Source organism: Anser cygnoides, chromosome 3 (assembly GCF_040182565.1).
Source record: "Anser cygnoides isolate HZ-2024a breed goose chromosome 3, Taihu_goose_T2T_genome, whole genome shotgun sequence".
Classification (NCBI taxonomy): Eukaryota; Metazoa; Chordata; class Aves; order Anseriformes; family Anatidae; genus Anser; species Anser cygnoides.
The window spans coordinates 65,141,646-65,168,631 of record NC_089875.1 but is presented as its reverse complement, the minus strand read 5'-3'; the positions used below and the strand labels follow the sequence as shown (position 1 = coordinate 65,168,631).

At 41.1% G+C, this 26,986-nt stretch overlaps 1 protein-coding gene across 11 annotated transcripts in view; it reads right to left on the bottom strand.

The window, feature by feature from the left end:
• Positions 1-819: 819 nt before the first annotated feature.
• Positions 820-26,986, bottom strand: part of ECHDC1 (ethylmalonyl-CoA decarboxylase 1) — a 38,102-nt gene continuing 11,935 nt past the window's right edge. For 10 of the 11 annotated variants that reach the window (XM_048065507.2, XM_048065505.2, XM_048065511.2 and 7 more), the window contains 4 exons: positions 25,996-26,138; positions 22,342-22,394; positions 20,329-20,409; positions 820-1,486 (listed from right to left, as the gene is read on the bottom strand). In XM_048065507.2, the coding sequence (XP_047921464.2) occupies positions 1,081-1,486; positions 20,329-20,409; positions 22,342-22,394; positions 25,996-26,138 (683 nt within the window). In that variant the 3' untranslated portion in view covers positions 820-1,080. The remainder of the gene's footprint in view (positions 1,487-20,328; positions 20,410-22,341; positions 22,395-25,995; positions 26,139-26,986) is intronic. The other variant, XM_066994316.1, reaches the window with a different exon arrangement.

Below are 26,986 nucleotides of genomic sequence, written 5' to 3'. Positions count from 1 at the left end.
CCTTCTAATCAACAACACAGGAAACTCTCAGTCATGGATATGTCTGTACATTTTTGCTACCAAATATATTTCATTTTAAATCAAGAATCATCTCCCAAAGCAGGGACTCAGTCTCAGTTTCTAATTTCTAAAGCGAAAACTGTCCCCACTGAGTTATCTGGTTATTCACACAGTCACTGGCATGGATATCAAGTTCCAAGTTGTCTGGTCTTTCACAGCCCAAATGTGCCCTGTGAGTAAACGTACTTTAAAAGGCAGACAAGTCCTTCCCGAATGCTGAAGTACTGAGACCATCCAGTCAACAAAATACCATCTGGGAGCATTACGCATCGTGGCTTTCTAAGATTTCAGCTTGATTTTAAGTGAAGAATCAGGTCAGCAGCTTTGCATGTGCTCAGTATCAGATCCAGGCTGTGGGAATGTGCAGATACATATGTAAGATCGCTGGTTCCCAAAGCAGTCAGTAGACACCTAAATGCATTTAAAGATTTGGATCCATGTCAGTGAACAAGGGCTACAAGCTCTTCAATGAGCTAGAGCTGCTTCTATATAACAATCACCATTAAAAATGCCATATCACTTTCTCAGCAATTATACCCAGAACTGACTGAAGATGAAAACAGAAAAAAATATCATCTCACCAGTTACCATCCCTACAAAGTTGCTTTAAGACACTGGCCACAGGTTTGGGAACTCAGGTTTTACAGCTTTAGGTGCACCTGCTCTGTAAATAAATAAACCTCTCATCTCTCAAGCAAATCATTTCCATACCAGTTAGAAAAACAAAATTAACTCCAAAGAAAATAATCTTCAGCCTCATTCCAAAAGCATTATAGTTCTATTCTCAGCACAGTATTTACCTTTACATACAAATTTCACTAATCTCCATTCAGCGGGTGATTAGAACAGTAAATTTTCTGGCAATTTCTCTGCGGTTGCACACCAAATATGTCTGCCAGACATGAATGACAGGAATGTTAAGAACTTGTTCATTTAAACTGGCATTAAATGATTCAGTTTTAACACCTGTTTCAGTGAAAGCTTTGCAAAATATCAAGAACACTCCTTATGCATTGACCATCATTTATGTTTTGGCCTTCTAACCAGTGCCTGCAAATTGGCAGGCCCACCCCACACAGTTCCAAAAACGTCCTTCTCTGTCCGTAAGGCATCTTCCAGAGGTAGCTCTCTTCCTGCTGTGACCACCTGTTTCACAGCCCGAATCACACTAGCTGGACCCTCTGTGTACTGACTCAGCCAGGCTCGAGCTTCTTCTAGGGATGCGCTTTCCTCTGAAGACAGCAAGGTTTCCTCCGAAAGCCCGAGGCGCAGCGCTCTTTCGGGGTCCGCCTTGAGGGCCCCGCTCAGCAGGCGGAGGGCAGCCCCGCTGCCAACGATTCGCACCAGCCTGGCAGCTCCTCCCCAGCCGGGAACCAGACCCATGTGCTTATGGACGAATCGGATTTCGCTGCCAGGCGTCATCAACCTGTCGATGAAAAAAAAAAAAAAAACCACAACACATTCAGAGGTCAGTCTGTGCACTGACTTTAGCTTTCAGCTCTCCGGCGTTCACTTCTCCATTTCCTCCTCCCCGCCGCTTCCAAAGGATAATCACAGAATCATTAGGGTTGGAAAAGCCCTCCAAGATCATCTGGTCCAACCATCCCCCTACCACCCACTAAACCATGTTCCTAAGCACCACGTCCAACCTTTAAATGCAACCTGACAGCATGATAATTAGAGCCGGAGCTATAATACCTTAATTTTTACATCATCCAGTGACTTCAGCTGCAGCTCTTGGCCCTTCTCAAAATGAGACCTGTAGACTGTCACAAGTAAAGAGGCTTAGTGCCCACACCAATCCCTGTAGTCAGTTCTAAAAAGTGTTTGAAAGCAGAATTGCAGAGATGGAGGGTGCATTACACTTACAGTACTAGTACTGTCCCTCTAATTCATGCCTAAAGCAACACAGTTTTGGCTAAACTACTGCACAAAGCTTACTTCTTGAGGGGATGGATCATGCTCTTCTTAGTACTGATATGCACTAGGGGAGTTCTGTCAGCGCCGCGGTGCTTGATTATCGTTTTGTTGTTGTTGTTGCTCTATTTTAGAGTCTGCCTGAGTTTGATTTTCTAACTACTCGCTGCAGTAAGGGAAGTCAGGATGGATCTTCTATTTATGACTCCCAGCGTGTAACAGAATTGCTTTCTATCTATGCCTTACAGTGTGCAACAGAATTGCTCCTCTCCAGAAGACAGTCACTCTCCCGTTTTCAAAGATTTCACATCTTTGCTTCATTTCTGCCGTCTGTCACCCCCCCTGTTTAAGAACTCACCTTAGGGTTGATTAAGCTACCTCCCTGGAGGAGCTCTGCTCTGCTCTGCTGCAGCGGGCTGTACTCTCAGTGTTCACATTGGCACATTAGGTTAGTGGAAAAAGCCTCTCAAAATAGAAACACACAGAGCAGATGTACAGAAGCAGACCAGTACTTGCTCTTTCTTAAGATGTTCTGTGCCGTGGTTAGCTGCTGCCGCTTCCAAGACAAGGGATGGAAATTCCACTTGTGAAGTAGATTAGCTTCCACCCAAGCACTAACTGGCTTTCTGAAGATAAATCATGTAATACTGAGATCTACACTCAAGTCTGTTTCCTAACAACACAGTTTTCTGTAATAAAAATATCAAGGTGAACAGCTTTAAAAAGGGAAGGAAAAGGAAACCTTTAAAAATGCAACTACTACTGGGAGCTCACAGTTCCCCGATCTGCTCAGTTATTGTTAATTGTAAGGCTTTTTGGTTGTTTTTTTCTTAACCAGAGCACTATCAGCATTCATGATGTAATATAAAGCGCCAGGGCTGAAGAGCTTACACTTTATCCCAGTCCCAACACAATGCACAAAGGCAACAGCTGACATGCCAGATTGCATGAAAGCCATTTTGTAGAGATAGTGGAGGAAGGTTATGTGACAAAAGGAAGAGAACAGAGCATTGCAGGGGAGGAAAGGTTTTTAGCTAACATGAGCAAGTGCTTCCCAAATGCAGCAAATCCCAGGGAGTTCAGGTCTCTCCTCTTCAAAAGGAAGGTTTTGCAGGTATTCCAAAACTCCTTTATTGGCTCAGCTTGCTTTGCAATTCGCTGACACCCAATGTCCCACTGGGAAAACACGAATTAAAATGTTATTTAGGATTTAATTCTGGCTGTGCTGAGCAACTTAAAGCATTAAAAAAGAGTGGTGACATGCAGCTAGTCACGTGATGCTAGACAATTTGTAGGCAGTCTGATAACACAGCCCCAATAGATCAGTGAGACAGTGTTGTATTTGTTGAATACAACAAATTGATTTCCCAGATTGTCCCAGGCACCTGTGTTCAGGCCTTAAGGACAGCCATTTCAGTGAACATCCTCTGGAAAGTGCAGGGATTCACCTGGGAAGTTCTCTCGAGGTAGCTGGAAGCGCACATGTGAGGTCAAATTTTACATTAGAAATACAGCCAATCCCTCAGTACTAACAAGAAAAAAAGCTGAAAGAATTTACTGTGTGGGAAAGGATATGTTACCCTGCTCAGTTGCCACTTACTTCAGTAAAAATGGAACCAAACATGCAGAAAGAAAAATAAATGGTTGACAGTGAAACCTGTAGAGAGCCTTGTGAGCCTGCAGCTTCCAGGATCTCATGGGAATTCCCCTCTCCCTAAAATGCACCTTTCAACAAGCTCCTCAGAGAATAAGTGGTGGTCAATAGAAGACGCAAAGGTAATCTCTGGCTGTCTTCAAACTCCAGAAAGATATCTGTGTGGTTTTTTTTTTTCAGGCTTTTCAGCTACCAATCCTCTCCTAAGTTATTCCACTTGTTACAGAAACCACCCATCACACTCTCCATTAGTTACACTGCTCACATGCAGTCCCTATGCCCAGGGAAGCAAAGGAGACCTGAGCTCATTCCAGGAGGCCTTAAATGCTGCTGCTGAACTAGCCTGGGACCAGCCTCAGGACATCACCAGCTGCAGCCCTGCATAAATATTTCCCCTTTTTTATTCTGTGAAAGGAATTGAGTCTATCTTCTGAGACATGACGAATCTGATCTACTATTAGATAAATTTATGTAAGAAAAGTACATCAAACACTGCTAAACACAAAGATGTAGGCATCAAAAAGCTGAAAAGACAGAAGCACCATTCTATTCTTGAGCTGCTCGTAGCTTATTCATCTAGTACTGGCCTTGTCTGAGACAGGAGAGTAGATGAATACAAAACGAGCCTCTGATTTGACGCAGTGTGCCTGTGCTTGTCTTCCAGGTCAAGAGAATTAAAATCTGGGTCTCCTATAACCCAGGGGAAGTCGAACCACAGGGCTCTTGGATACATGCCCTCCCTGTCCTAAGAAAAACACCAATCTGTTGCATGGCACTACTGAAGGAAGGGTTATCAAACGTAGTTCACACACAGTGTAAATGAAGACCTTACAAGCTGAGAAACAGCCTTCAGGAACGTGAAGGGCAGTGAAATCCTCACGTCTTAAAAAGGAGAAGAAAGCTTAAGGTAACATAAGCACCGAAGTGCAGCAGAAACCTTCTGTGAGAACATTGTAATTCCACGTTACAAACACTGCAACACCCCTAGGAAGAAAGCACAGCTACCATGGGAAGCATCCAATTCTGGGTTAGTCATCTGAAGCAAACAAGAGCTACAGCAAATGTTCCTGCCGTATATTTTAAAATGTTCTCAGATTCAGTAAATGTTATAAACCCTTCACCTTTGATGGAGGATTCCTTCGCTCTGACATTTCCTTGCGCCCACGAAGCGCTGACTGTCACATCACTTCACTGACAGTGCATCTGAAAAAAAACCTCGCCTGCCATTAACGGCACAACCTAACAAACCCCACACTTAAACAGGCCTGCTGGCGTCCTCAAAGGTAGCACTCCTTGTGAGCAAATGTCAGTGCTTTCCGGTGCTAAAGTACCTTCCAGCTACTCGAAGCTGGGGCACATCCAATGAAGGCTGAAAAGATAATGCAAACCAAAACATGCCTTCTCAGTTTTTTGAATCTGCTTTTTACAGCACTCGTGTTACTGACCTGTTCCAACAGGTATCATCAGTCCCTTGGGCAGAACAGAGATGATATTAAGGTCTGTGCTGGCCCTCGCTTCCTCATTTCCTACACTTCTTGGGTCTGAATTAAACTCCGACAAGGCAAGGGCACTAATGACAAATGCCATCTTCTATTTTACGCGTTTTAAAAACTCTTACCGCTATGCTTCTGAAAGCCATGATGGAAAGAAGGATGCCTACAATATTAGGCATGTTGTCAACAACCTGGATTTTGTTGCGATCCCTGTTTGGCTCCCAGTGTCACGTAAGGACACAGCTCCTTACTTCCAGTCTTCTCCTGTGATCTGGCTTGAGTCGGACACACCACGGAGGGACGCAGGCAGTATCACACAGTGCTGTAGCACCTGGTTCTCAGCTATGGTTATTCTGGAGCAGGCAGCCCGAGCTGCAGGAGATGACTTTCATCTCTCTCACAGATACGCTGGCCTCCTGCAGCCTCCCACCGCTTGCTCTCAAACCAGCAGCCAACACAAGTAATGGGCAAAGCTTATGCCTTTGGGTCGTGTAAGTTCTTTCATTAAATCTGCTAACTTCCTCTATGCATTTTGGCAACTTTATGTAATAAGTCTATAAATTTTGGTAAATCTATAACCAACACAAAAAAAAAAAGCAGTGTCAAAGGCCTTGGGATACAATTAAAAGGCATCCATAAGTTCAGCATGCTGTAGAGCAAGAAATATATACAATATAACAGCATATAATAGAATTAGGCATTCAAATACAATTAGACGTTTTTGCAAAAGGTCGATGCTAGACACCCAGACACATGAAAAGCAACAGTCATGGACAGCCACACAGGTATTTTGGCTGACTGTCATCACTCACAGAAACCAGAAGCACACAATATTGATATCTAAGGCTTTCAACCAACCATCCAAACCACACACACGTGTACTTTAAGCACAGCAAAAGAGAGACATTAAAGAAAGAATAAAATTACCAAGAAAATGGTAACAGAAAGAAGGTAATCAAGGGCCAAACATTTTTCTAACCAGCAAACAACAGAAGAATAAAGTTCATGTACAATTCAGTCACAAACTTTTCCAATGCCTACATTTTCCTAATACACTCATCAATATGCCATCAGCTTAATTAACTCTTGTTAAATTAAGCAACAGCCGTGCTATGCTGACAGGTGGCTAAAACAGCTTTTTAAAATAAACACTGCTGGGGAGTGAAAGTTACAGACTTTGTTAGAGGTCATACCTTACATTATCTGTGGCTGGTGCTGATCATGCAAATGGAAATCATTTTGCCAGGTGGGCATGAAACTTCGATGACCTTGCTTGCAAGTGACAAAAGCTCACCTGTTACTAGTTTAGGATTTTCCAGCTGTGCTTGGTGAGTACTACCAGGACAACCAGCAGTTGCAGCAGGTCTCAAATCCACACTGAGCAAGAAATCCCGTGTCTATTCCCTACATCTTCCCTATTCTACTGCAGCTTCTCAACACTCAAAATACAATCCCTGCCCCATCACTTCACCTGCACGTTGCACCCCATCCTCTCTACCTTCCTAATGCTTCTTCGTCACCCCAAGTGGCATGGGGGATCCCAGTACTGGTGGTGGGTCCTTGCAGCAAGTGATTGTGGTGACTGAGGCTGCAGAGACAGTTACACAGGTAATATCCATAATCCAACTTCCCTTCTCCACTTGCTGATGCATGCAAAACCCACCAAAAAAAATAATTTAAAAAAAAGAGTGCTACTCTTAAACACAAAGTGCTGCTGAACACAAGCAATAGATAGGGTGGTTTTACTCAGCTAAGGTGTTATTTGTAATCGTAAGCGAAAACAAAGCAAAAGAGATTTGTGTCTGTTGAATTTATAGCATCAGGGTAAGAAATAAACTACCAGTTCCTTTATCTGCACAACAAAAGCCCTGATTTGTGAACAGAAGCCCTTTATTTCAGCTCGGTCCAGCACACCACATAAATAAAATAATATCTTCTAGGCAGCATACTACATCTCTGGCTTTGCAAAGAAAATAGCTTTAAAGCAGACAAATGAAGAACATTAACCGTTCAGATGAGGTAAAACAGGGCAGCGGGATGCAAGAGCATTTCCTTAAAAGAAAGAAGCCAGTGTGTGCCTTTCATGGGAGGCAGAAGCACTGCCATAGGTCTCTAGAGCTCAGGACAAGCTACAGGACCCAAGTAGCTGGGATCTCCCATACCGTCCGTAATGGCACATAAAAACCGAGGTCGATCTGTGCCTGAGGAGATGCAAGTGTGTAAAAGGGCATTCAGCCAACAGCAGGATGAAGCTCTTCCCATGGCTACAAAAGGACCATGCAAATCTACGATCAGTGGTTGCGGTACATGCTGGGAACACCTGCCCTGCCCCAAAAACCAAGTCCCAGTGGTCTCTGAAGAATCCTGCCCTTTGCTGCACACATCCAGCCCATCCTGGGGCTTTGGTTCTTTGGCTCGGGCAGAGCTGCCAAGGGGTCTTGTTGTGAGGAGCAATTGCTTTGGCATTCAGGTGCAGCTGGCCTGAAGCCTGGGCAAGGGCCACCGCACCAGCATCAGGCGCTGCCACCACTGCACCCTACCTTGAGTTGCTCCTGTAATGCCTTCTCCCCTTCTTCTTTGGCATGGGAGACAGCCCTGCAAGTCTTAACATGTATCGAGTGCTCAATCCTCCTCCGACATCTGCATTCCAGATCTTACAGTCAGAAAGATACACTAGATACCATGTGCCTTCCCATTTAACACATCTGAACCCTGCCTTCCCCACCACGCACATACAGGTGGTTAAGCAGGTAAGAAACTGCACAGCTTTCTTACTGCTAAGAGACCTCACTTTCAAATTCTTGAGGACTTTTATATGCTCTGTGGTAATTTGCTGTAAAACTCATCTCTGGCTTCTCCAGAATCTTGTAACAGCAAAAGCAATTGCTGAATATAGCCCTGAAAACAAGACCTAAATATGAACCACTGCCTTCACATCTTCACAAAGCCACAGAAAGCCTGAAACGAGAGTACTGTCTAAATTTAATCGGTTCATGCCAATGGAGACCTAACCTGGAAACCTAAATATTGATACTTAATTGTATTACAACGCTGTGCTCTATTAGTGACAACTTGTATAAATATTTAGTCTCTCAAAATATTCTTAGGATCATAAATCTTATCAGAAAGGCTAGGAATATTTTCATTGGTATTTAATTGCAGAGTGTATGGGGTTTTATTTTTAATTAAAAAACAAACAAACAAAACTAGTTTTAGCCTTGCTCGGAAGGCACAAGCCTTCCATGGTTATTACAGAAACTCACCTTAAGACAACAAACGAATTAACCAGTCATTTTTTCAATCAAAAAGACGTTTTGAAGCAGCAAGGTACTGTGTGGAGAACATTCTGCAGAAGAAATATGCAGTACTACACTAAAATAATTGAGGCAGTCAGCAAAGCTGCTGATGAGCAGTTTCCTGTCCTTACTTCAGTTTTTGTGACAGATGCTGTTAGAATTAGACCCTCAAGAATAAGACAGTCTCCTCCAAAAAAGCAAGTTGGGACTAATTAATCCATCTCTGCCTATGCAGTGCAGTGTCTCTTTTATCACTATACCACCAAATAACTACCCAGGCACTCTGTAAAGTGATTATCTAGATAAAACAGCTAAAGATTTTTCTGAAATTCAGCTATTTTACTACATTATCTATCACCAAAAAAACACACACCGTAATTCTATGAAAATACTAACAAGTGGGTTCATCCTGAGTTAGTCATAATTTCACCTGTCTTTCAGTCCCAATTGGATAGGCTTTAAAGGGCTCAAAAAGCCATGACTATATACTTAATCAACGACTCCTTGCTAATTATATTTAGCAGATTATCAAACTGTAACAATGCAATGAATATCTGCCACCATAACTGCTCGGTGCTTTCCCAGCACAGCTTGCAGTACTAATTCCCCTGCTCCTCTCCCATACCTTCTGCCTCATGGAGAGGAGCCTCTCGTGTTTCTGACCAGCGCACAGAAAGATTAAGACAATGAGGCATCACAGCAATTGCTGCTTCAGAGCCGTGGCATCATGAGGTGAGACTCCCAAAGTGAAAATACTGTAAAACTTACAAAGTGAAGGAATTGTCCACGATAGTCCGTGCGGACTGACATCATAAAAACAAACTGACAAATCTTTGCTCTTTCTGAAAATCCTTTAGTCACGAATATCCACTTGACGGACACCTAAATGGTAACCACTACAGAACATAAAAATAAAGAGAAAATGGTTTAAGAGAGTTTGGGGAAACTATGGCCCTTGTACATAGCTTACATACAATCGCACAAAGCTGCTCCGCAATCCCAAATTTCACTAGGGTAAGAGAAGATCGTGTACATTAATCATCCCTCCTATTTATAAACTTTAATCTGTACTCTTTATTACAAGGCTGCAATGGAAAGAAGTAGGTCCAGCCACTATTTTAATAAGCCCATTAGAAAGTCAGCCGTCTCAAATCCTTTCAGTGATTAAAAAAAAAAACCCACATAAATAAATAAATAAATAACCTACCTTCTCTACTTGAGATTTAAATAAATTAAAATGATATCCAAGAACCAAAATTTAAAAATTCCCACCTAGTCTCCCAAGTACAGAGTGTTCTAGGCACCTTCTAAAACTCAGTGTCAAAGGAGTAGGCTTAATGCCAGCTTACGAAATCTCACCAACACAAGAGCTCACTTTCCTCTCAGCTCTTTTCAAACTGCACTGCAGATTATATGGGATTTTATTTATAGTTACTGAATTATTTTGTAACACTCTCAGTGCATTCATTACGCCCCCCCCTCCCCCAAGGTTTACTTAAAGTAGCCTAGGAAAAAATATTTCGCTTCTCCCCAGCATCTATTGCCTTTACCTTTCATTGCTGCCCTCCAGTCAGATTTTCCTGGAAAACCTGGAAACCCCAAAGAATTAGGGTCAAAACCTGGACTGAGAAAGAGCCTCTTAATGACAGATGTATTTTCTTAAGGAAGAGCTAACATTGTCCTGGGTTGGCTGGGAAATCCAAGCCACTTCCCAGAGGGGAGCAGATGGACCTAAACAATGAGATGCACATTTGAGGGGGAACCTTAAAATAACCATTTATAACCGTGCCTATCATGCCTTCTAACATCAACCCAGAATCAAATAAAATGTGGAAAAAAGAACAAAAAAGTCATATTTTCACTTAAATCACAAAATATTTGGTAGATGCTAAAATCCTGAAAAGTGGAGTCGTGGATCAAAAAAAGGTGAGGCATGGTAATGAAGAGTTGGAGGTAACAAAAAATTCAGGCAGAGATGGAATACAGAGAAATCGAAGCAAAGACTGGTAAACAGACATAAGGCATTTTAGGAGGAATGCAGTCTCTCTACTGCCCAAACTTTGAGGCATTCAAAGGAAGGTGAGCTCCCAGAAGGCACAGAGTCAACTCAAAGAGACTGCAAGATTTCCAATTTCAAATGAAGCCACTCCAGGGAAGAAGCACAAAATAATACTGTTTGCTAGAAAAAGATCCACTGGATAACAGGATTTAAATTCTAATAAGCAGATTACAGAAATCAGAAAAACCAGCACCTCCTCAGTAGCAATGCCTGCACACAGAAAAACTCTGAAAATGCCTACCAGCAGTAAAAACTTGTGCGTTAAAGCAGCAGAACACACTTTGCGTAATCTGGCAAGAACCAGACTAAAACTGGTCCACAACGTGGCTGTGTGAGAACGACCTGAGCACTGAAGGAGTTTTATTTCTCAAGCACTTCCCTGATCAGAGGAGAACTGCTAAAAACAGGGCCAGAAAGACTGTTATGGAAGGAAAAAAAAAGAGGGAAAGAAGTTGTTGCTAATAGCTCACGGGGGAGCAGGGGGGCAGCCTCAGCCAAGAAAAGGTAGGAATGGCCCCCTAAAAGCCTCCTGAGGTGATGATGCTCATCGTAACACTGGCTGCAGTCCATACTGATGGCTCTTCTCATCTCTTTCTGTACCAGGATCTCCCAGAAGTCAGCTAAGGATGAAGGCTCTTCGCCCAGCAGTTCTGGATTAGGGTTTTTTAATCTAATTCTTTATTTCAGGCTGACACTTCCTTGCCTGCGGCGTCACAGAAAAGAGAAAGAGAAAAGTGTGCTATAAAAAGTCACATTTCTTCTTAAAGGGATAAATTAAGCTGAATATTGGAAGTTATAGCAAGACTTTTTTCTGTAGCAAGAATGAAAAGCTGGATTAGATGACAGATCACGGGGCAAGAAACAGGTGCCCAAAAAAGCATGACTGATTAAAACTCCACAAGCACTATTAAGGGAAGTAAGATGATCCCTTTTTGTTTGTTTTTTTTTTTTTTTTTGTCATTTTTAAAAATAAATAATAATAAAAAAAAAGCAAGAAGGAAAATGATTTGGTCTAACTGGCCCTGGTGCTCCATGGTGCCCGGTCTGCTTCCCTCCCTGCAGCTGTAGTGCAGGAACCAACGGAGGGCCACTGCATTTTTCCTTCCTTGCCAAGTCCCGATGCCCTTCTCGCCAACACTCCTCCAACTCCCAGCTATGACTTTATTTCTGTTCCCTGTGTGCCAGTGGTCCCAGCCACAGACACGCCGCAACCTCCGCTACCACACCATTATTTTCAGAGCAGCTTCCAACCTGACACAGCACTTTGGCCTTACCCACGAAGCAGGTATCGGCTACGCTTTACAGCCTGCTGAAGTCTAAACACACAAGTGAGTGAAAGCCAAAATAAGGCTCACACAAAAATTACTCATGCTGGAAATCTAAAATGTTACATGAGTCTTCCCTTCCAGAAAATGAACTGCAGCCATTTGGATTTCGTTCAAATAAACCTTTTCAACAACACATATGCCTTTTGGACTTGAGCAAAAATTTCCATTAGAAATGGAGATATTTTCCAGATTTTTCGATGAAAAATGACCATTCGCGGGTAACATTCTTTTGCAGCGTATATACCTGTGCTAATAACCTGTTTCCCAAATCTTTATTTCTGTCATATATGTTTATCAAGACCAAAGAAAGCAGAACAAAATCCTCCTGGACCAAATTCAAGAGCCTCTTAAATCAGGAACATTTCAGTCATATTCTTTGCTCGTCTCCACCTGCTGACACAGACAGGGGAGGGGAAGTTTTCCCAAAAACCTGGCTCAGAGATTGGTACCTGAAATGTCAAATAGGCAGAGATCACTTTGCTCTGCTGAACTCAGCTGACTGGAAAGTAACAACATTTCTTAACATCAACCCTAAGAGCTGCAAGATCCAACCTGCTCTATTACTTTATGATGTGTTTGAGATATCACATTTCTGCAACCCACGGCTTTAAAGGATTTAAAAACCACCATAGCATCACACTAACAAACCTTTGCAAGAACTAGGGTAACAAGACACACATCGAAATTCAACCATCTCTGTGTGCAGTGTTACTGATGCTGAATTTGCACATCCTACACAACAATTTCTGACTACAGCAGAAAGATCATTTGAAATCACTGCTGATGAAATTATGACATGATGCCATTTTGTCGAGTTACCACGTTAATGAACCCATACCATTTTTTTTTTCTTTTTAAAACAATCACAGTGGCTGTTTCAAGTTTTCCAGATACATTTATATTGGTTATATGATTTCAGATCTTCTTTTTTTTTTTTCTTTTTTTTTGGAGTGGGGAAGTGGCATCACAATGGCATATCTCAAAAAGGCTTAAATGGGATGGAGAATTTAAGATTAAAATTCCACATTACAAACAGTAACCAGCTTCTTCACCTTTTCAACTTTTCAATCTAGCACATTACCTATATTGATGGGGAACTACAGACAGTTTCAGCTCACTACCTGGTGGTAAGTTCAAGACTAGCCAGACAAGGCACAGGCACATTTTCAGCAAGCTGTTGGAAAACCTCCACAAACATGCCTAAGCGTGTGACCATTTCTCTTGGCACCAGAAGTATCATTTCCCCTGGTATCTTTTTATTTCTGATTTTTCTCTCTCTCTAACACAGACAAATCCATACTAACTGAAATTACTGTTTTTTCCTCAGTCCATATATTTGCTTTTTGTTTATGAATGCATCAACATATAACACAACTGGGGGATAACACCTAGTAACATACCATGGATACACCAGGAGGTCTTAAACATACAACAGTTTAAGTAAAATAGGAATTTATTTGATGTAAGTACTTACAATTTTATTTATTCTTAACCGCGACTGCTGAGTTACAACAGCAGCAACTCATTTCTTACTAACTGCTAACTGCTTACTAGAAGATTGTATTCCCATCCCCTCCTGTTCTTCGTTATCCTCTCCCAGACACTGAATTCCTCCTATATATTGATTGTAGCCATTACTAGCCTGCTGAAAATCACATAAAATCACCAGAGGAACAAAAAATGTCCAGCCTTTCTGTTGATTTTAGGTTTGATAATTGATTCATACTGGCATTTTCACTGGTGCTTTGCAAACCAGTAAGCAGCGAGCTGGGAATGGCAGCAGGAACATCGTCATCCAACATTAAGGTGAGCTGTTCAGCCAGTTTGCCCTTCCCATGAAATCACAGCTCAATATAACCCCACCTCAGAATCAGCAGACTTGAATATGTAAGTCCTTCTTGGACTTTACATTAACCAACTTGCGGAGCAATCTGATATTAAAAATAATTATTTTGGTAGTGAAGATCAGCAATTGAGTGTCAAACCCAAATACCTGGAGGCAGTTTATCTAAACTGGGGCTGAGTCACTTTACAGATGCAATCATAACGGCTGATTTCCGTGCATTTCTACTCTTCCTAAACTAATTCTCCATGAACCTCGAATGCTTCCCTACAGTTGAATGACAGCCTGGTGTCTCAGCAGGAGTCAGCATGGATCCAGCTCTGCATTCCCTAAAATCTGTCTTATCTAGATTTTCCATTATCTGGGCTATCTCTATTATTACTGTGCAGCAGAGAATCTACTGCATACAGGGTTATTCAAGAGAAAGGACATAAGGTTGCATGGTAGAAGTGGTCAAAAAGGTAGATACATGCTGATGACAAAACACTCAGTCTTCTACAATAAGATAATTTGTTTTCCCAATGGGGAAAAAAAAAAGGATGAAGTAAATCCCTACCAAAAACAACAACAATAAAAACAGCCTCAAAAAGAAAACTTCAACTCAAATTCGTGTTCTGTTGCTGTTATTTACATTTCCAGTAAAACCAAATGGTAGTAAATCTGAACTGTAGACTGTGTGCAAAAAAATCCTTTGTGTGGAAGACTGTAAACACGTGAACTTCAAAAGCCAATAAAAACTGGTAATAAAGAAAAAGCAATACTAGTCCATAAACATAATTCCAAAAATATAGGTTCTCAAGTCCATTTCTAGCAGTGCTGTGATTGCTTAACCAGACATCAAGTGTGCCAGGTCACACAGCCTCCTTATAGGCAGGTGACGTGAAACTTTTAAAACCATAATCCATCTCTCTGAAAATTCGTCAGAAAATTGTACTAACAAAGCTCCCGGGGCTCTAAAATGGAAAGTGATGCATGACTGCAATGAAATTCTAAAATTACCAACTGATTTGAAGGAGGTTTTATGTGTAGATACACACACACACACGTTCCCTCTCATTCATTATATATATTTATATCTCATTCATATATATATAAGAATATATATATATATGAGAGGGGAAGTTAATACAGCTAAACGAGTGATTTGTGGCATACAGCAAGCACCTGAAGTTGTCAGAACCCATTCTTAGACCTAGCTACCGATTCTGTTCCTGACAACGTGCAGCGACGTTATGGAGTCACTCCTGATGGAAAGTGCTTTGTCAGCCTGGACTTTGCAAGAACTCGTGAATACGTGAATTCCATCCCATAACATTCATATCATGCTCTGCACAGAGAAAAGAGCTGCTATGTACTGAGGTCCTCTTTTTTTCAAACGGCAACATCCTGTATACCTAAAAGCTCCTTCTGATAAAAATGAAAGCTGAAATCCTTGCATACAGCAAAATATTTACAAAGAAGCTACTGTGTTGTGCTCTGACATTGTGAAACCAATTCTTGGAAAAGCTTACTGTAGAATATTAACATTTCTAAAGCCTTTTTCTTTTTCCTCTCTCTCTCTTTTTTTTTTTTTTTTCAAAGGAGCAACAAATGAACTGTAGCCTAATAAAAGGATGACTGTCTACAACCGAGAAATCAGTCATAGTGGGCCTACATCTATGTAGCACTTGTACTTTCTTCGGCTCCTGGCATTTTGTCTGTTACATTTAATGCACTAAGCATATGCTTGTAAAGTATATAAACAAGTCATCACAAAAACAAACAGCAAAAGTACCTCTTTGTTTGACGGAACACATCTATCACCTTAATATAATAAGAAGCACGCCTACATGTTTCACAAAAATGCAGAAAACATTTAATTCAAATGCAGCAAGGCCAATTTGATATCAATGCAGTACTGCTAGGATAAAGCTGCCTCCCATTAAAAACTTCATTCTGCCATTCGAGACAGAGCAGAAGACTGCTCAGAACGCAAATGCTTCTTCAAATCAATGCTGCTTTTTACAAGATAAGATACTACTCGGCACAAACAAGAGTAATGAAATTGGCCCTTTGTAATTTAACTATGAAACATCAGTGCCACCTGAAGAAATTATAGTTGATTTATTTTCTAAAAAAGAAAATAATACTTCTGCCTCTACTGATGAGCCCATTTTGCGGTCAATATTATGAGAAGGGTGTAGCTTTCTATCTTGGTACTCTTGCCCTCTGCCCGGAGACACCATCTTTTAAATTGGATTCACAATTGACTATTTTGACTGCAGTAGTATTAGAGAAGAAAAAGGGGGGCGCAGGGGAAGAGACTATATTTTTCAAAAGCACCAGGTACAATGAGGTTCATTTGTCAAGTGAGATAGGGCCAGATTTTCAAAGCTGCTGAGGTGTCTAAACGACCTACAGATTGCCCCAGTGCGATTTCTCAGAGGCATCAATGTGAAACAGAAGACAAGCCTGTTCAGAATTCAAAGCCAGTTGTTCCAGCTATTGGCTGGTAGCCCACTGATGCTAATATGCTCAGAGATCATTGTGTTCTGCTAATTGCACAGCCAGATCCCTTATCTAACTCTTTCTGCCCCGTATTTAATTTTTACTTCATTGCCCAGCAAACCACTATAATTCTTGTCCAAATTCCTTAACCAACCCTGTAAACTCAGCTCTCCTTAAACTCATGCACTGGGCATACAAAATACACTTCAGGTTTCTGTACACAGAGAACTCAAAATGGGTATTTCATTTCACTTTTTTGTAAAATTGCATCACTGAATCAGGTGAAAGCCGCCCCCTCCCCCCCCCCCCCCCCCCCCCATCAGCCCTCTTCTACCTCCTCTTCCCAGCCAGCACGGGGGACAGGGAATGGGCGCTGCGGTCAGTCCCTAACACTCTGTCTCCGCCGCTCCCTCACGGTCCCTCTCTGCCCCTGCTCCACGCGGGGTCCCTCCCACGGGATGCCGTCCTGCCCGAACTGAGCCCGCGGGGGCTGCCCACAGGCAGCAGCTCTTCAGGAACTGCTCCCACACGGCTCCGTACCACGGGGTCCATCCCCCAGGAGCAAACTGCTCCAGCACGGGTCCCCCACGGGCGGCAGCTCCCCCCAGACCCCCTGCTCCTGCGTGGGCTCCTCTCCACGGGCTGCAGCTCCGGCCCGGGGCCTGCTCCTGCGGGGGCTCTCCATGGGCCGCAGCCTCCTCCAGGCCACATCCACCTGCTCCACCGGGGGCTCCTCCACGGGCTGCAGCGTGGAGATCTGCTCCGTGTGGGACCCATGGGCTGCAGGGGGACAGCCTGCTCCACCAGGGGCCTCTCCACAGGCCGCAGGGGAACTGCTGCTGCGTGCCTGGAGCACCTCCTGCCCTCCTGCTGCACTGACCTTGGGATCTGAAGGGCTGGTTCTCACTCCTTGCTCTCCCAGCTGCTGTTGTGCAGCAGGTGTTTCCCTTTCTTAAACATGCTCTCCCAGAGGCCCAACCAATGTCACTCCCTGGCTTGTCTCTGGCCAGCAGCAGGTCCGTTTGGAGCCGACTGAAACTGGCCCGTACCTAGCATGGGGGCAGCTTCTGGATTCTTCTCACAGAGGCCACCCTTGCAGCCCCCCACTACCAAAACCTCGCCACGTGAACCCAATACACGCAGCCATTTGTGCACTCCACTGAAATGGCAGCAGCGTCATGCAGAACTGCAATGTACACTGACATTTGGTGGCAGAATCCCACAGCCATCTTTGCAGACTCAGAAAAAATACACAGCAGTGGCACACTGAAAGCAGTCTAGACTTCTTGAAACTACCAAAAAAGCCTTGCTGCCAAAACAAGTTTCATACATACACTGTTTTATGTTACTCAGATTTACAGATATAATTGAGATTAATTATAGTGTCAGAAGCCTTATCTTTCCAACTTTCATATCAGAAAAAAGTCTGAAAGGATTATAATTACCTTGCACTTGTCTGGAGAATTATTTTTTTAAATCATTTGTTTACAATCTTATAAGGACCTTCCTTCTTATGAAGAGATGTACTGCAACAGTCCATAAAGTAAGATAAGATTGAAGATGATGTCTTGAGAAGACATCCTCTTCCAAACCAAAGTGGAGTGACTTAAAATGCTTCTGCTTTTCATCACTGCCCTTATGTCAGCAATAAATGTGCCAAAGTTCATGCAAGACCTCCCTAGTCCGATTTTACATGAGCTAGCTGAAAAGAGAGTAAGAGACAATTAACCACAACAACTGCCACTGGAAGAACAGTGTACTACATCAGTAACATATTAAACCACATCAGATATTTTAAAATTGAATTTGTCCACACCTCTGCTCCAGTATAGATGTGCATCATGCGGCCAGAGTGCATTTCTGAGAAGGTACGTAAGTCATTTTAGTTCAAGTGAATCACTTCAACAGCATCAGTACAGTTAATGCAGTACTAAGGTAGAGATGAAAATAAGAAAGTTTTTCAGGCCAGGACCAAGATCTTTATTAGTTTAACATGATAACTGTGAAAAATAGAAGTGGATTTGAAAAATTAAATCAAAAGCAGCTACAACTCACTCACCCTCATTTAAAAAACAAAAACAAAACACTGTAGTTTATTGAAGGAAGAAAACAAACCTCTCTGATCTCTGTTCTCAAGTTCCTCTTTTGGTATCTAGTGATTCAGGACAAAATTTCTGTTCCACAACTATCTGTTCATAGTCCTCAGAGAACTAGGATTTTGTTGCCCAGTATTAAAAGCCTCAAATTCAAGTGCAATAACAACAGCACAGAGAATGTTTCTCTATCTTGTTTCTGTTATTAATTAAGTCCCATTTGCTTCTTCTGAATTGCTATTATGTGATTGCACTGGATGGGTGTGTTAGAAAGCAGTGGAAGACAGATCAACAGCTGTAGTTATTGCGAAAATTATGGCAGCACATCAGAGGAATTGCAGCTGCTCACTTCATGCAAATAAGAGCTACTTGACAATGATTATAATTATACAGTATGTCAAACAACATAGCTGGAGTAAGAGTAGAAAGTATATGTTTTAGAAAGGCAAAAGATTTCCATCTCATTATGCTCACATGCCTTAAACTCCTCCTTAGGGATAACAGGATCCACCTTCTGTCAGTGGACTCACAGATACAGTAAGATCTACTAGATCTCCCAGATAAAACTGTCCGGTCAACTCTACAGCTATCAAACATGGCACTTCTTACCAGGTATTTATAGTACAGCATTACTCAGAGGCCATAGTCAGAGCTTAATGCTTCTTCATATCTACACTAAATGCTGTGTAGACATGAAGAAAGATCCAGCTGAATGTAGTTTCAAAGCAAAAGTTTCAAAGCCATTCACTGCTTCTGAGTGGCTCAAACAACATGGATGCCATCTCCTCTTTGCAAAGCCTGGTTTTGATACCTGGAACAGCATTAATAGTCTAAATTATTTTTGCAAGTAAGTACTTTCAGCTTTTGGCCAATTTCTTTGTCACTTCAGGCACCAAGGCCCTCTTAAAGAGCACATTTCTTTCTCTTCGATAAAAACTTCACTGAAAGTTCCTCATTTTCAGAGAGGCTGTGTGCAGTGCTAATCCTGCTACATCTGTAGGCTGTCTGTCTGCACATTAGCAACTGTTTAAATAAAGTGACATTTTATTATGTTAGTTTCCTCCAGTTCCTGTTCTGCATTCAGCCTCTTTAATTAAAGCCCTCTATTTTTGCTGGTTGTTTCATGCTGGCAAATCCCTGCACCTGCATGGAAAAAAACAGGAATAGAACCTTATTTGCTTTCCTCTGCATCTCAAACCTGTTTCAAAAACTGTACGACAATTATGCTGCAAATAGTAATTCCACAACACTAAATACAAGATAAATGGACAGTTTTATTTATTTTTACTTACAACTGCAACAAAAAGAGACATAAGGAGATATACAATTATGCAGTCTTCCTGCCTCTCACTCACGTACAAGATCTTGGAACCACTTTGTCTGTGACAGACAGTTGCTAAAGTTCATCACTGTTCCTGTTTTACACAGGTTTTTCAAACTGTGTAACTCAGCAGTAAGTAATCTCTCATTTGTACTATCATACGAAAAAAAGTTGGAGTTTCCAGAAGTCTGCTGACCAAGGCCCAATTCCAAATGTCTTGAAAGGCAACGAAGCTGGTGAAGGGTCTGAAGAACAAGTCTTATGAGGTGCGCCTGAAGGAGTTAGAGGTTTTTTAGCCTGGAGAACAGGAGGCTCAGGGGAGACCTTATAACACTTTACAATTACCTTAAAGGAGGCTATAGCAGGGTGGGTGTTGGTATCTTCTCCCAAGCAACAAGTGATAAGACAAAAGGAAATGGCCCTAAGTTGCACCAGGGGAGGTTTAGGTTGGATATTAGGAAAATTTTCTCTCTGAAATAGTTGCGAAGTATGGTAAGAGGCTGCCCAGAGAAGTAGTTGAGACACCATCCCCGGAGGTCTTCATTTAGATGTACTGCTTAGTGACATGGTTTAATGGTGGATTTGGCAGTGCTCGGTTTAAGGTTGAACTTTTATTATTGATATTGTTGATATTAGAGGTCTTTTCTAACCTGAATGATTCTATGATTCTGTGATGGGACTCCAAGTTAAAGTGGTACCTAAAGCTTCCAACTTTTCATAGGAACAGTCATTAAATCACTGATACAACGTGGTGGCTACTGAAACTGTTAATCTTACCTGAAATCACATGCTGTGGTAAGCTCTGCTCCTCCTCCAATAGCTTTTCCTTGGATTAGTGCAACACTGATCAATGGCAATCTACACAAGAGAATTTTGCAAGCAAAATTCATTCTTTTATTCTTAGAAATGATCAAAGACAAACTATCTTTATAGTAAAAGCTCAGAAGAACATTCTGTTCTAACTCATTCAATCTTTGAATTCAAATCTATCGATTTTTTTCAATAACATCTTTGCAGGTTAGCAGCACAATACCAATTCCACTTCCACTAAATCCATTATTTCATAATTAATATGGGAGCCATGATGCAACAGCAAGACAGAAATATCTAATGGAATCACAGTAAAGCAGATCATGTACTATATTATGAAAAAAATGCATGCTACGATTATACCTGAGAAGACTATCTACAAGAAGGAACGACAGGACAACACAAGACTCTACACTAAGCCAGGACAATACAGAGAGCACTAAAAAGGGACCCTAAGAACTGCACAGCTCGGTTATTGAGAAACAATGAGATTCAGCATGACAACTTCAGCAAGCTTCTTCAAACAGCAGTGCTATCATCTCAAACATCAATAAAACTTTTTTCGGAGGACAAAACTGGCCTTTGAGGATAGCAACAATCCGCTACCTCTGATGGTGTTGTATTTAATCATGTTCAAGGTAATTCAAAGGACAGAGGAAAGGAAGAGTATGTGGGGAGAAACTCGTTTCCTACTGTCATTGTGAAATCAATATTAATAAACAGTGACTGACTTAGGATAAGGCAAGTACCCTAAGAAAGGAAGACAACTGGTCAGTCCCAGACTTGTGTGCTGATACATCTTTTACTACAAAGAGGAATTTAACTCATTAAGCAGTGTTAAAACTACATTCAGAAGTCAGCCTCCCAATCACAATCTGGTATTTGGTTTTACTTCTACTTTAAGAGAAGCACCACGAATTTCTTATGGCCCAAGTCCACTTGCTAGCTGCAGCACACTTAACACAACGATTTGTGCAATGGTAACCTCATTATTCCTACGGTCTGTGGGGAACCAGAAGATATGGGTCCAAGCACTCTACATCCACACTTATCTCATCTGTTTGAGGCACCTCCTTCATGATCAGAGTTTGCCTCAGCTCCCTCTGAGGGAGAGCGATCCATCTAAGATAGATCTTTCCAGAGAGCAATTTAGTGCTCCACCTGAACTACAACTGGAATACAGTGCCATATACTTTAAGTTAAGATACCTGAGGTGAGATTTTAATCTTCATACATCTTCTTCTTTGCTTTGCCACATCGCTTTTGATTATACCAAGGCCAAATTATACAAATGGGTTCTAATTCTGCTCCTGAGGATTCCTTCCAATACAGTACTACTAAGAATAAGTCTCCAATCTCCTGGGCAGTTTTGCAGAATAATGTTAGCTCATAACATTTTCTCATGTATACTATTTGAAAACATAAAATATTTATCTTAACAAAACCCCAAGCAGTCAAAAAATGGAATCTGCAATACATGCATGTAATAGAAACATGATTTCTTAAGGGAAGCTGAATCTAAAAGAAAGGAAAAAAAAAATCAGGAGTACCAGATGGTAGAACTGAATACATTCCTCTTATGAAGTGGGAAGATTAAATAAATATATTAAATAAATGTTACCTGCGTGGGCTGCATAAGCTAGCCCTGCTTGCTTGTTAAGAGCAAGCAATTTCTACTGAGTTACAGAAGTCAGCTTCAGAAACATTAAAGGCCTATGCTTTCTTAACTATAGTTATCTCCCATCTCTCCACATAGAAACCTATAGGTATTTTTCTGTTCCAATCTCTGGAAAGTCTAATAATAGTTGCAAAATGTCAAGGCCTAATTTAAAATCCACAAATACTTACATCATTAACATATGCAAATACAAGGTCTGGGATTCAAAATTTAATATTTAAAACATCCGATTAAAGAGTTAGCCAAAACATATTTCAATCATTATAATTACTTCATAAAGAAGGGTAAAGAAAATATATTACCTCATGAGTCTGGTTAAGGTGTTTTGCATAAACATGCACATATTCATCCCATCCTATAAAGAATGGAAAATTCAAAAATGTTAATTGGTTAACCTTGTCCATATTCCAGTCCAACCCCACTAAGCACATATAGAAAACCTAGTATAGATTGAGTTAAAAAACAACCACCCTCAATCATTTATTAGAATTGCAGTTATAATTAAGCCACTATAAAAATAATTTCAATACCAACTTGCTGTGATGTGAAATTTTACATCCTTTCCTCTGAATCTCCTGTTCTCATTCCTCCCAGATAAACACCCATAAAGATGAGCTTTAAACATTTGTATAGGACCACGGATGGCTGCAAACTCCATACTGTTCTAAATCCACACAACTTTATACAAGTTAAAATTTACCAGCTTTTTATTTTAATCATTTCGATCAAAAGCATTTCAGACCAAAAAAAAAGAAAAAAAGATTATAAAACAAAAAGGAGGAAAGAAGTAACATCAGCTTGCGAACAGTAGCAACTAGGGAATAATTGTTCCTTTCTCTTCCAGTACAAGAACAAATTTATTTTAAATAAAATCAGTTGCTGCCAGGTTCAGAACAAATACCTCTTCCTACAACATACACAACAGAACACTTTGCAGCAGATTACTGCAACCTTTAAAGGACTACACGAATTCAAGAACAACTACATAATCTCACAACAGAAAAATCTGCAAAAGGTTACTAAATACAAGGTAACACCTTTAGCCTAGTCTCATGTCATAAATTGCTGGAGACTAAGAAAATATACTGATTTAAAATCATTATCTCTCTGCCTTCCCTGTTCTTACATGCCTCTCCAGGCATCTAGTGTTGACCAGGAACAGACACACATGACTAAGCCAAATGATACAGTATGACGATGATTGTATACGTACGTTAAATGAATTGCACACGTGACATTTAATCCAAATTAAGAAAAATAATGCTTGGGTAGAGTGAAAATAAAATAGTAATAATAAAGTAGGTAACAATTCCAGCTTGTCTTCCAAAAATGGCAGGAAGAAAAAGAAGAAACAACATATCTGTATTGGTATTTACTGATTTCTAATGATCAGTTTTACAGGGGTTTTCATGTTAAAGAATCTGCCTTAATTAAAAGCTTGACTCATACCTCTGAGAAAGAAAACATGCAGTAAATCTTCAGCACCTCTTGGAACAGGAGCTTGCAACAAGAATAGGCCAATTTCAGCCAATTTATTGTTAATTTATTCACGTACTCCCAAAACCTACTCTGCCCATAGCCAACCAGAATTATGGTATTCAGGGACAGATTTCTGGCAGACAGAAGGTGCCATGACAGTGGCATGAGGAGTGGCCAGCAGGCTGAGGGAGGCGATTATCCCTCTCTGCTCTGCCCTTGTGAGGGCCTACTTGGAGTGCAGGTCTGGGTCCCCCAGCACAAGAAGGACGTTGATCTGTCAGAATGGGTCCAGAGGGCTACAAAGTTGATCAGAGGGCTGGAGCACCTCTCCTTGGCTAAGAGAGCTGGGGCTGTTCAGCCTACAGAAGAGAAGGCTCTGGGGTGACCTTATTGCAGCTTTTCAGTATTTAAAGGGGGCTTATAAAAAAGATGGAGAGCAAAAGACATCGAGTTACTTGAGTCCTGGACAACATACCCTTCAAGTCTTCCTGATGAGAAAAATAAGGCTACTAGTCAGAGTATTTTTTATCTGAATAAGAGAGATATTCACTGGAGTCTAGTGGAATAATCACATTTTCAGCTCTAATATAGTCCTCAGAGTCAGAAGCAAACTAGAGAAGAAAGGCAGGTGAAATACAGTATGCACTACATACAAAGACAAAAAAGGATTAATAGTTTGGGGTGCAGCTGGGAGATACAAGGAGAAAGAAAAAGTCACCTTCATAAAGTAGAAAAGGAAGCTGTACCCCTGGCTCTTTTTGTTGCAAGAACTTACGGTCATAGAAAAAATAGAATCATCTAGGTTTGAAAAGACCTTCAAGATCACCAAGTTCAACCATCACCCAGATGTACTGAGTCCCATCACTAAACCATGTTCCTTGGTTCCATGTCCACTCGTCTCTTAAATACCTCCAGGGACTGGGAACTCCATCACTCCCCTGGGCAACTCGTTCCAATGCCTAATCACCCTGTCTGTCAAAAAATTCTTCTTAATGCCCAACCTAAACTTCCCCTGGTGCAACTTGAGACCTTTTCCTCGTATCCTATCACTTGTCACCTGAGAAAAGAGACTAACACCACCCTCAATGCAACCTCCTTTCAAGTAGCTCTAGAGAGCGATGAGGTTTCCCTCAAGCTTTCTCTTCTCCAGACTAAACAACTGCAATTCCCTCAGCCACTCCTTGTAGGTCTTGTTTTCTAGTCCCTTCACCAGCTTCGTTGTTATTCTCTGAGTACACTCAAGCAACTCAATATCCTCTTGTATCGAGGGGCTCAAAACTGAACACAGCATTTGAGGTACGGTCTTATCAGTGCCACATACAAGGGGACAACCACTTCCCTAGCCCTGCTGGCCACACTATTTCTGAGGCAGACCAGGATTCAGTCCGCCTTCACAAACCATTTCCATCTGCTCAGAAGTCCTCTGCTGCTTACTGCTTAGGAACCTCTGTTGTAAGGTTTCTAGACAGAGAACAAGGGAAGCAAAAACCTCCTTCACGCCTCCTTCCTCTTAGTTGTCCTTTCAAGAACCTCTTCTGCTTTTCAGATAGCCAACTTTTCAAGTTTCACTCCAGAATTAGGTTACTGTTCTTGGGAACCAGGTTTACAAGGACAGAAAGAAAACATTTTTCTTTAACAATACCACTATTAATTTGCCTGCTATGATTTGTTCCCCCTAACTTTAGCACTCACCAAAAAAGAGCAGGCAGGGGATCTGGGTTTGTTTCAGGATTAGGAACAGATGAACATGAGAGGAAGAGGAGAAAGAGGAAGAAAAGGAGGAGGAGCCACTCGGGGGTACAAAAATACTTCAACATTCTTGGCCATTATTTTGCTTTTCTTGCACCAGAAGGAAAGGCAGACCGTATCGCAGATTATGACAAATACCATGTTCATCCAGCCAATTGGTTGAATAAAATAAAAGTGATTTCTGTCATTACTAAAAGCTCTTCAACCCCCAAATTATAGATGACTCCTCTAACTGGACTACGAGATCATTGCCAAAGCTCAACTGAACAAGAGTTGCATTTGTTCTTCCATTTTATTCAGGTCCAGACACAGCGTTGACAAAATTGAAACCTTCTTGTAATAGCAGCCACGCTGCTTAAATTTGTTTTTGACTTCAGAATATATAAGAAATGATTACTTGTCTTTGCTTTTAAAGGTCAAACTAATGAAGCACAGGTTATTTTATGTGTAAATTCACCATATACTGTTCTGAGAAACTGAAATGAGATTTTTAAAAGAAAAGGCTAAAAATAATAAGTCGTGCAGGAATTCAGAGTTATGAATCAATTACAGTAACACTTAAGCCATGGCTTAAAGTGGCTGCCAGCATTTTTTCAACCATTAAAAGCTCCATCCTGTGCTTTGCATGTAAAATTGCAGCATAAACACAGTGAAACACCTCTGTCTGATAGGGATCTCTGAATATCAGAAAGCTCTTTTTTCTCCCAAAACTTCGTATCACTACTTGCCTGGCAGTTGGATATTGCTTTGACAGCATTCAAATCAGATCCTGAACAGAAAGTATTTCCTGCACCACAGATGATAAGGCCTTTGCCATCCTTCCAGTTTTCCAGTTCAGCTACCTTCTCCTGGAGTTCTAGCATCATAGTGCCTGTTACAAGAGATGAGAAGCAACGCTTAGAACAAAATGGCTATGATCAGCGTATTTTACACTACATTCTTCACTACCAAAATCAAGTCACCATTAAGATGTGATAGGCTTAAAAACACAAGGGAAAGCATCACCTTAAATCACCCCCCCCAGCATTGACATATGTTTTTAATCCAAAAATGTGCTTCCTGAAATTCTGATGAGTATTCTGCAACTTGCATTACACTTACCAAAACAAAATAAAAAAGTGCAAGTAGTGCAAGCATAAATTCTACCTGAGTTATTCTTGTTTGTAATTGCGTACATTCAGGACACACAAACTTCTTGTGTCTATCCAGATCAGTCCATCGAGTCACTTTCATGTCACTGCCATTTCACTTTGCATATTCAAATGAAAATATATACAAAAAAAAAAGGCAGCAGAGTAAACAGTGTTGAAGGCCAATAACGTTTAGAAGTGTTCATCCAAAAGAAAACAGATTTAAAAGTGGAAGCAAAATATCTTTTCCTTTTTTAAAAGAACAATAAAAAAGGAAATTTCTCTGAAACACCTGTGATTCCCTCCCTGGTAACTGTCTAGAAAAGCTATCTTTACAAAGTACATCCTAGGCTTCAAACGTATGGATTAAATAGTACCATCTTTTTACTTCATATATTCTCATATGTTCACTTAAGAGCTTTCTCATACTATAGACAATTATAACTGTGCTAATCCCCAGAGTTACACAACAGACTTTTTTGGGTTACTTTATTTCTGCTCTAAAGAAACTGGAAAAAAGGATGAAAGGAAGAAAATTATCAGTGCTGTGAGACAGCTATGTAAAGCTCACATTTTAAATGTGGAATTG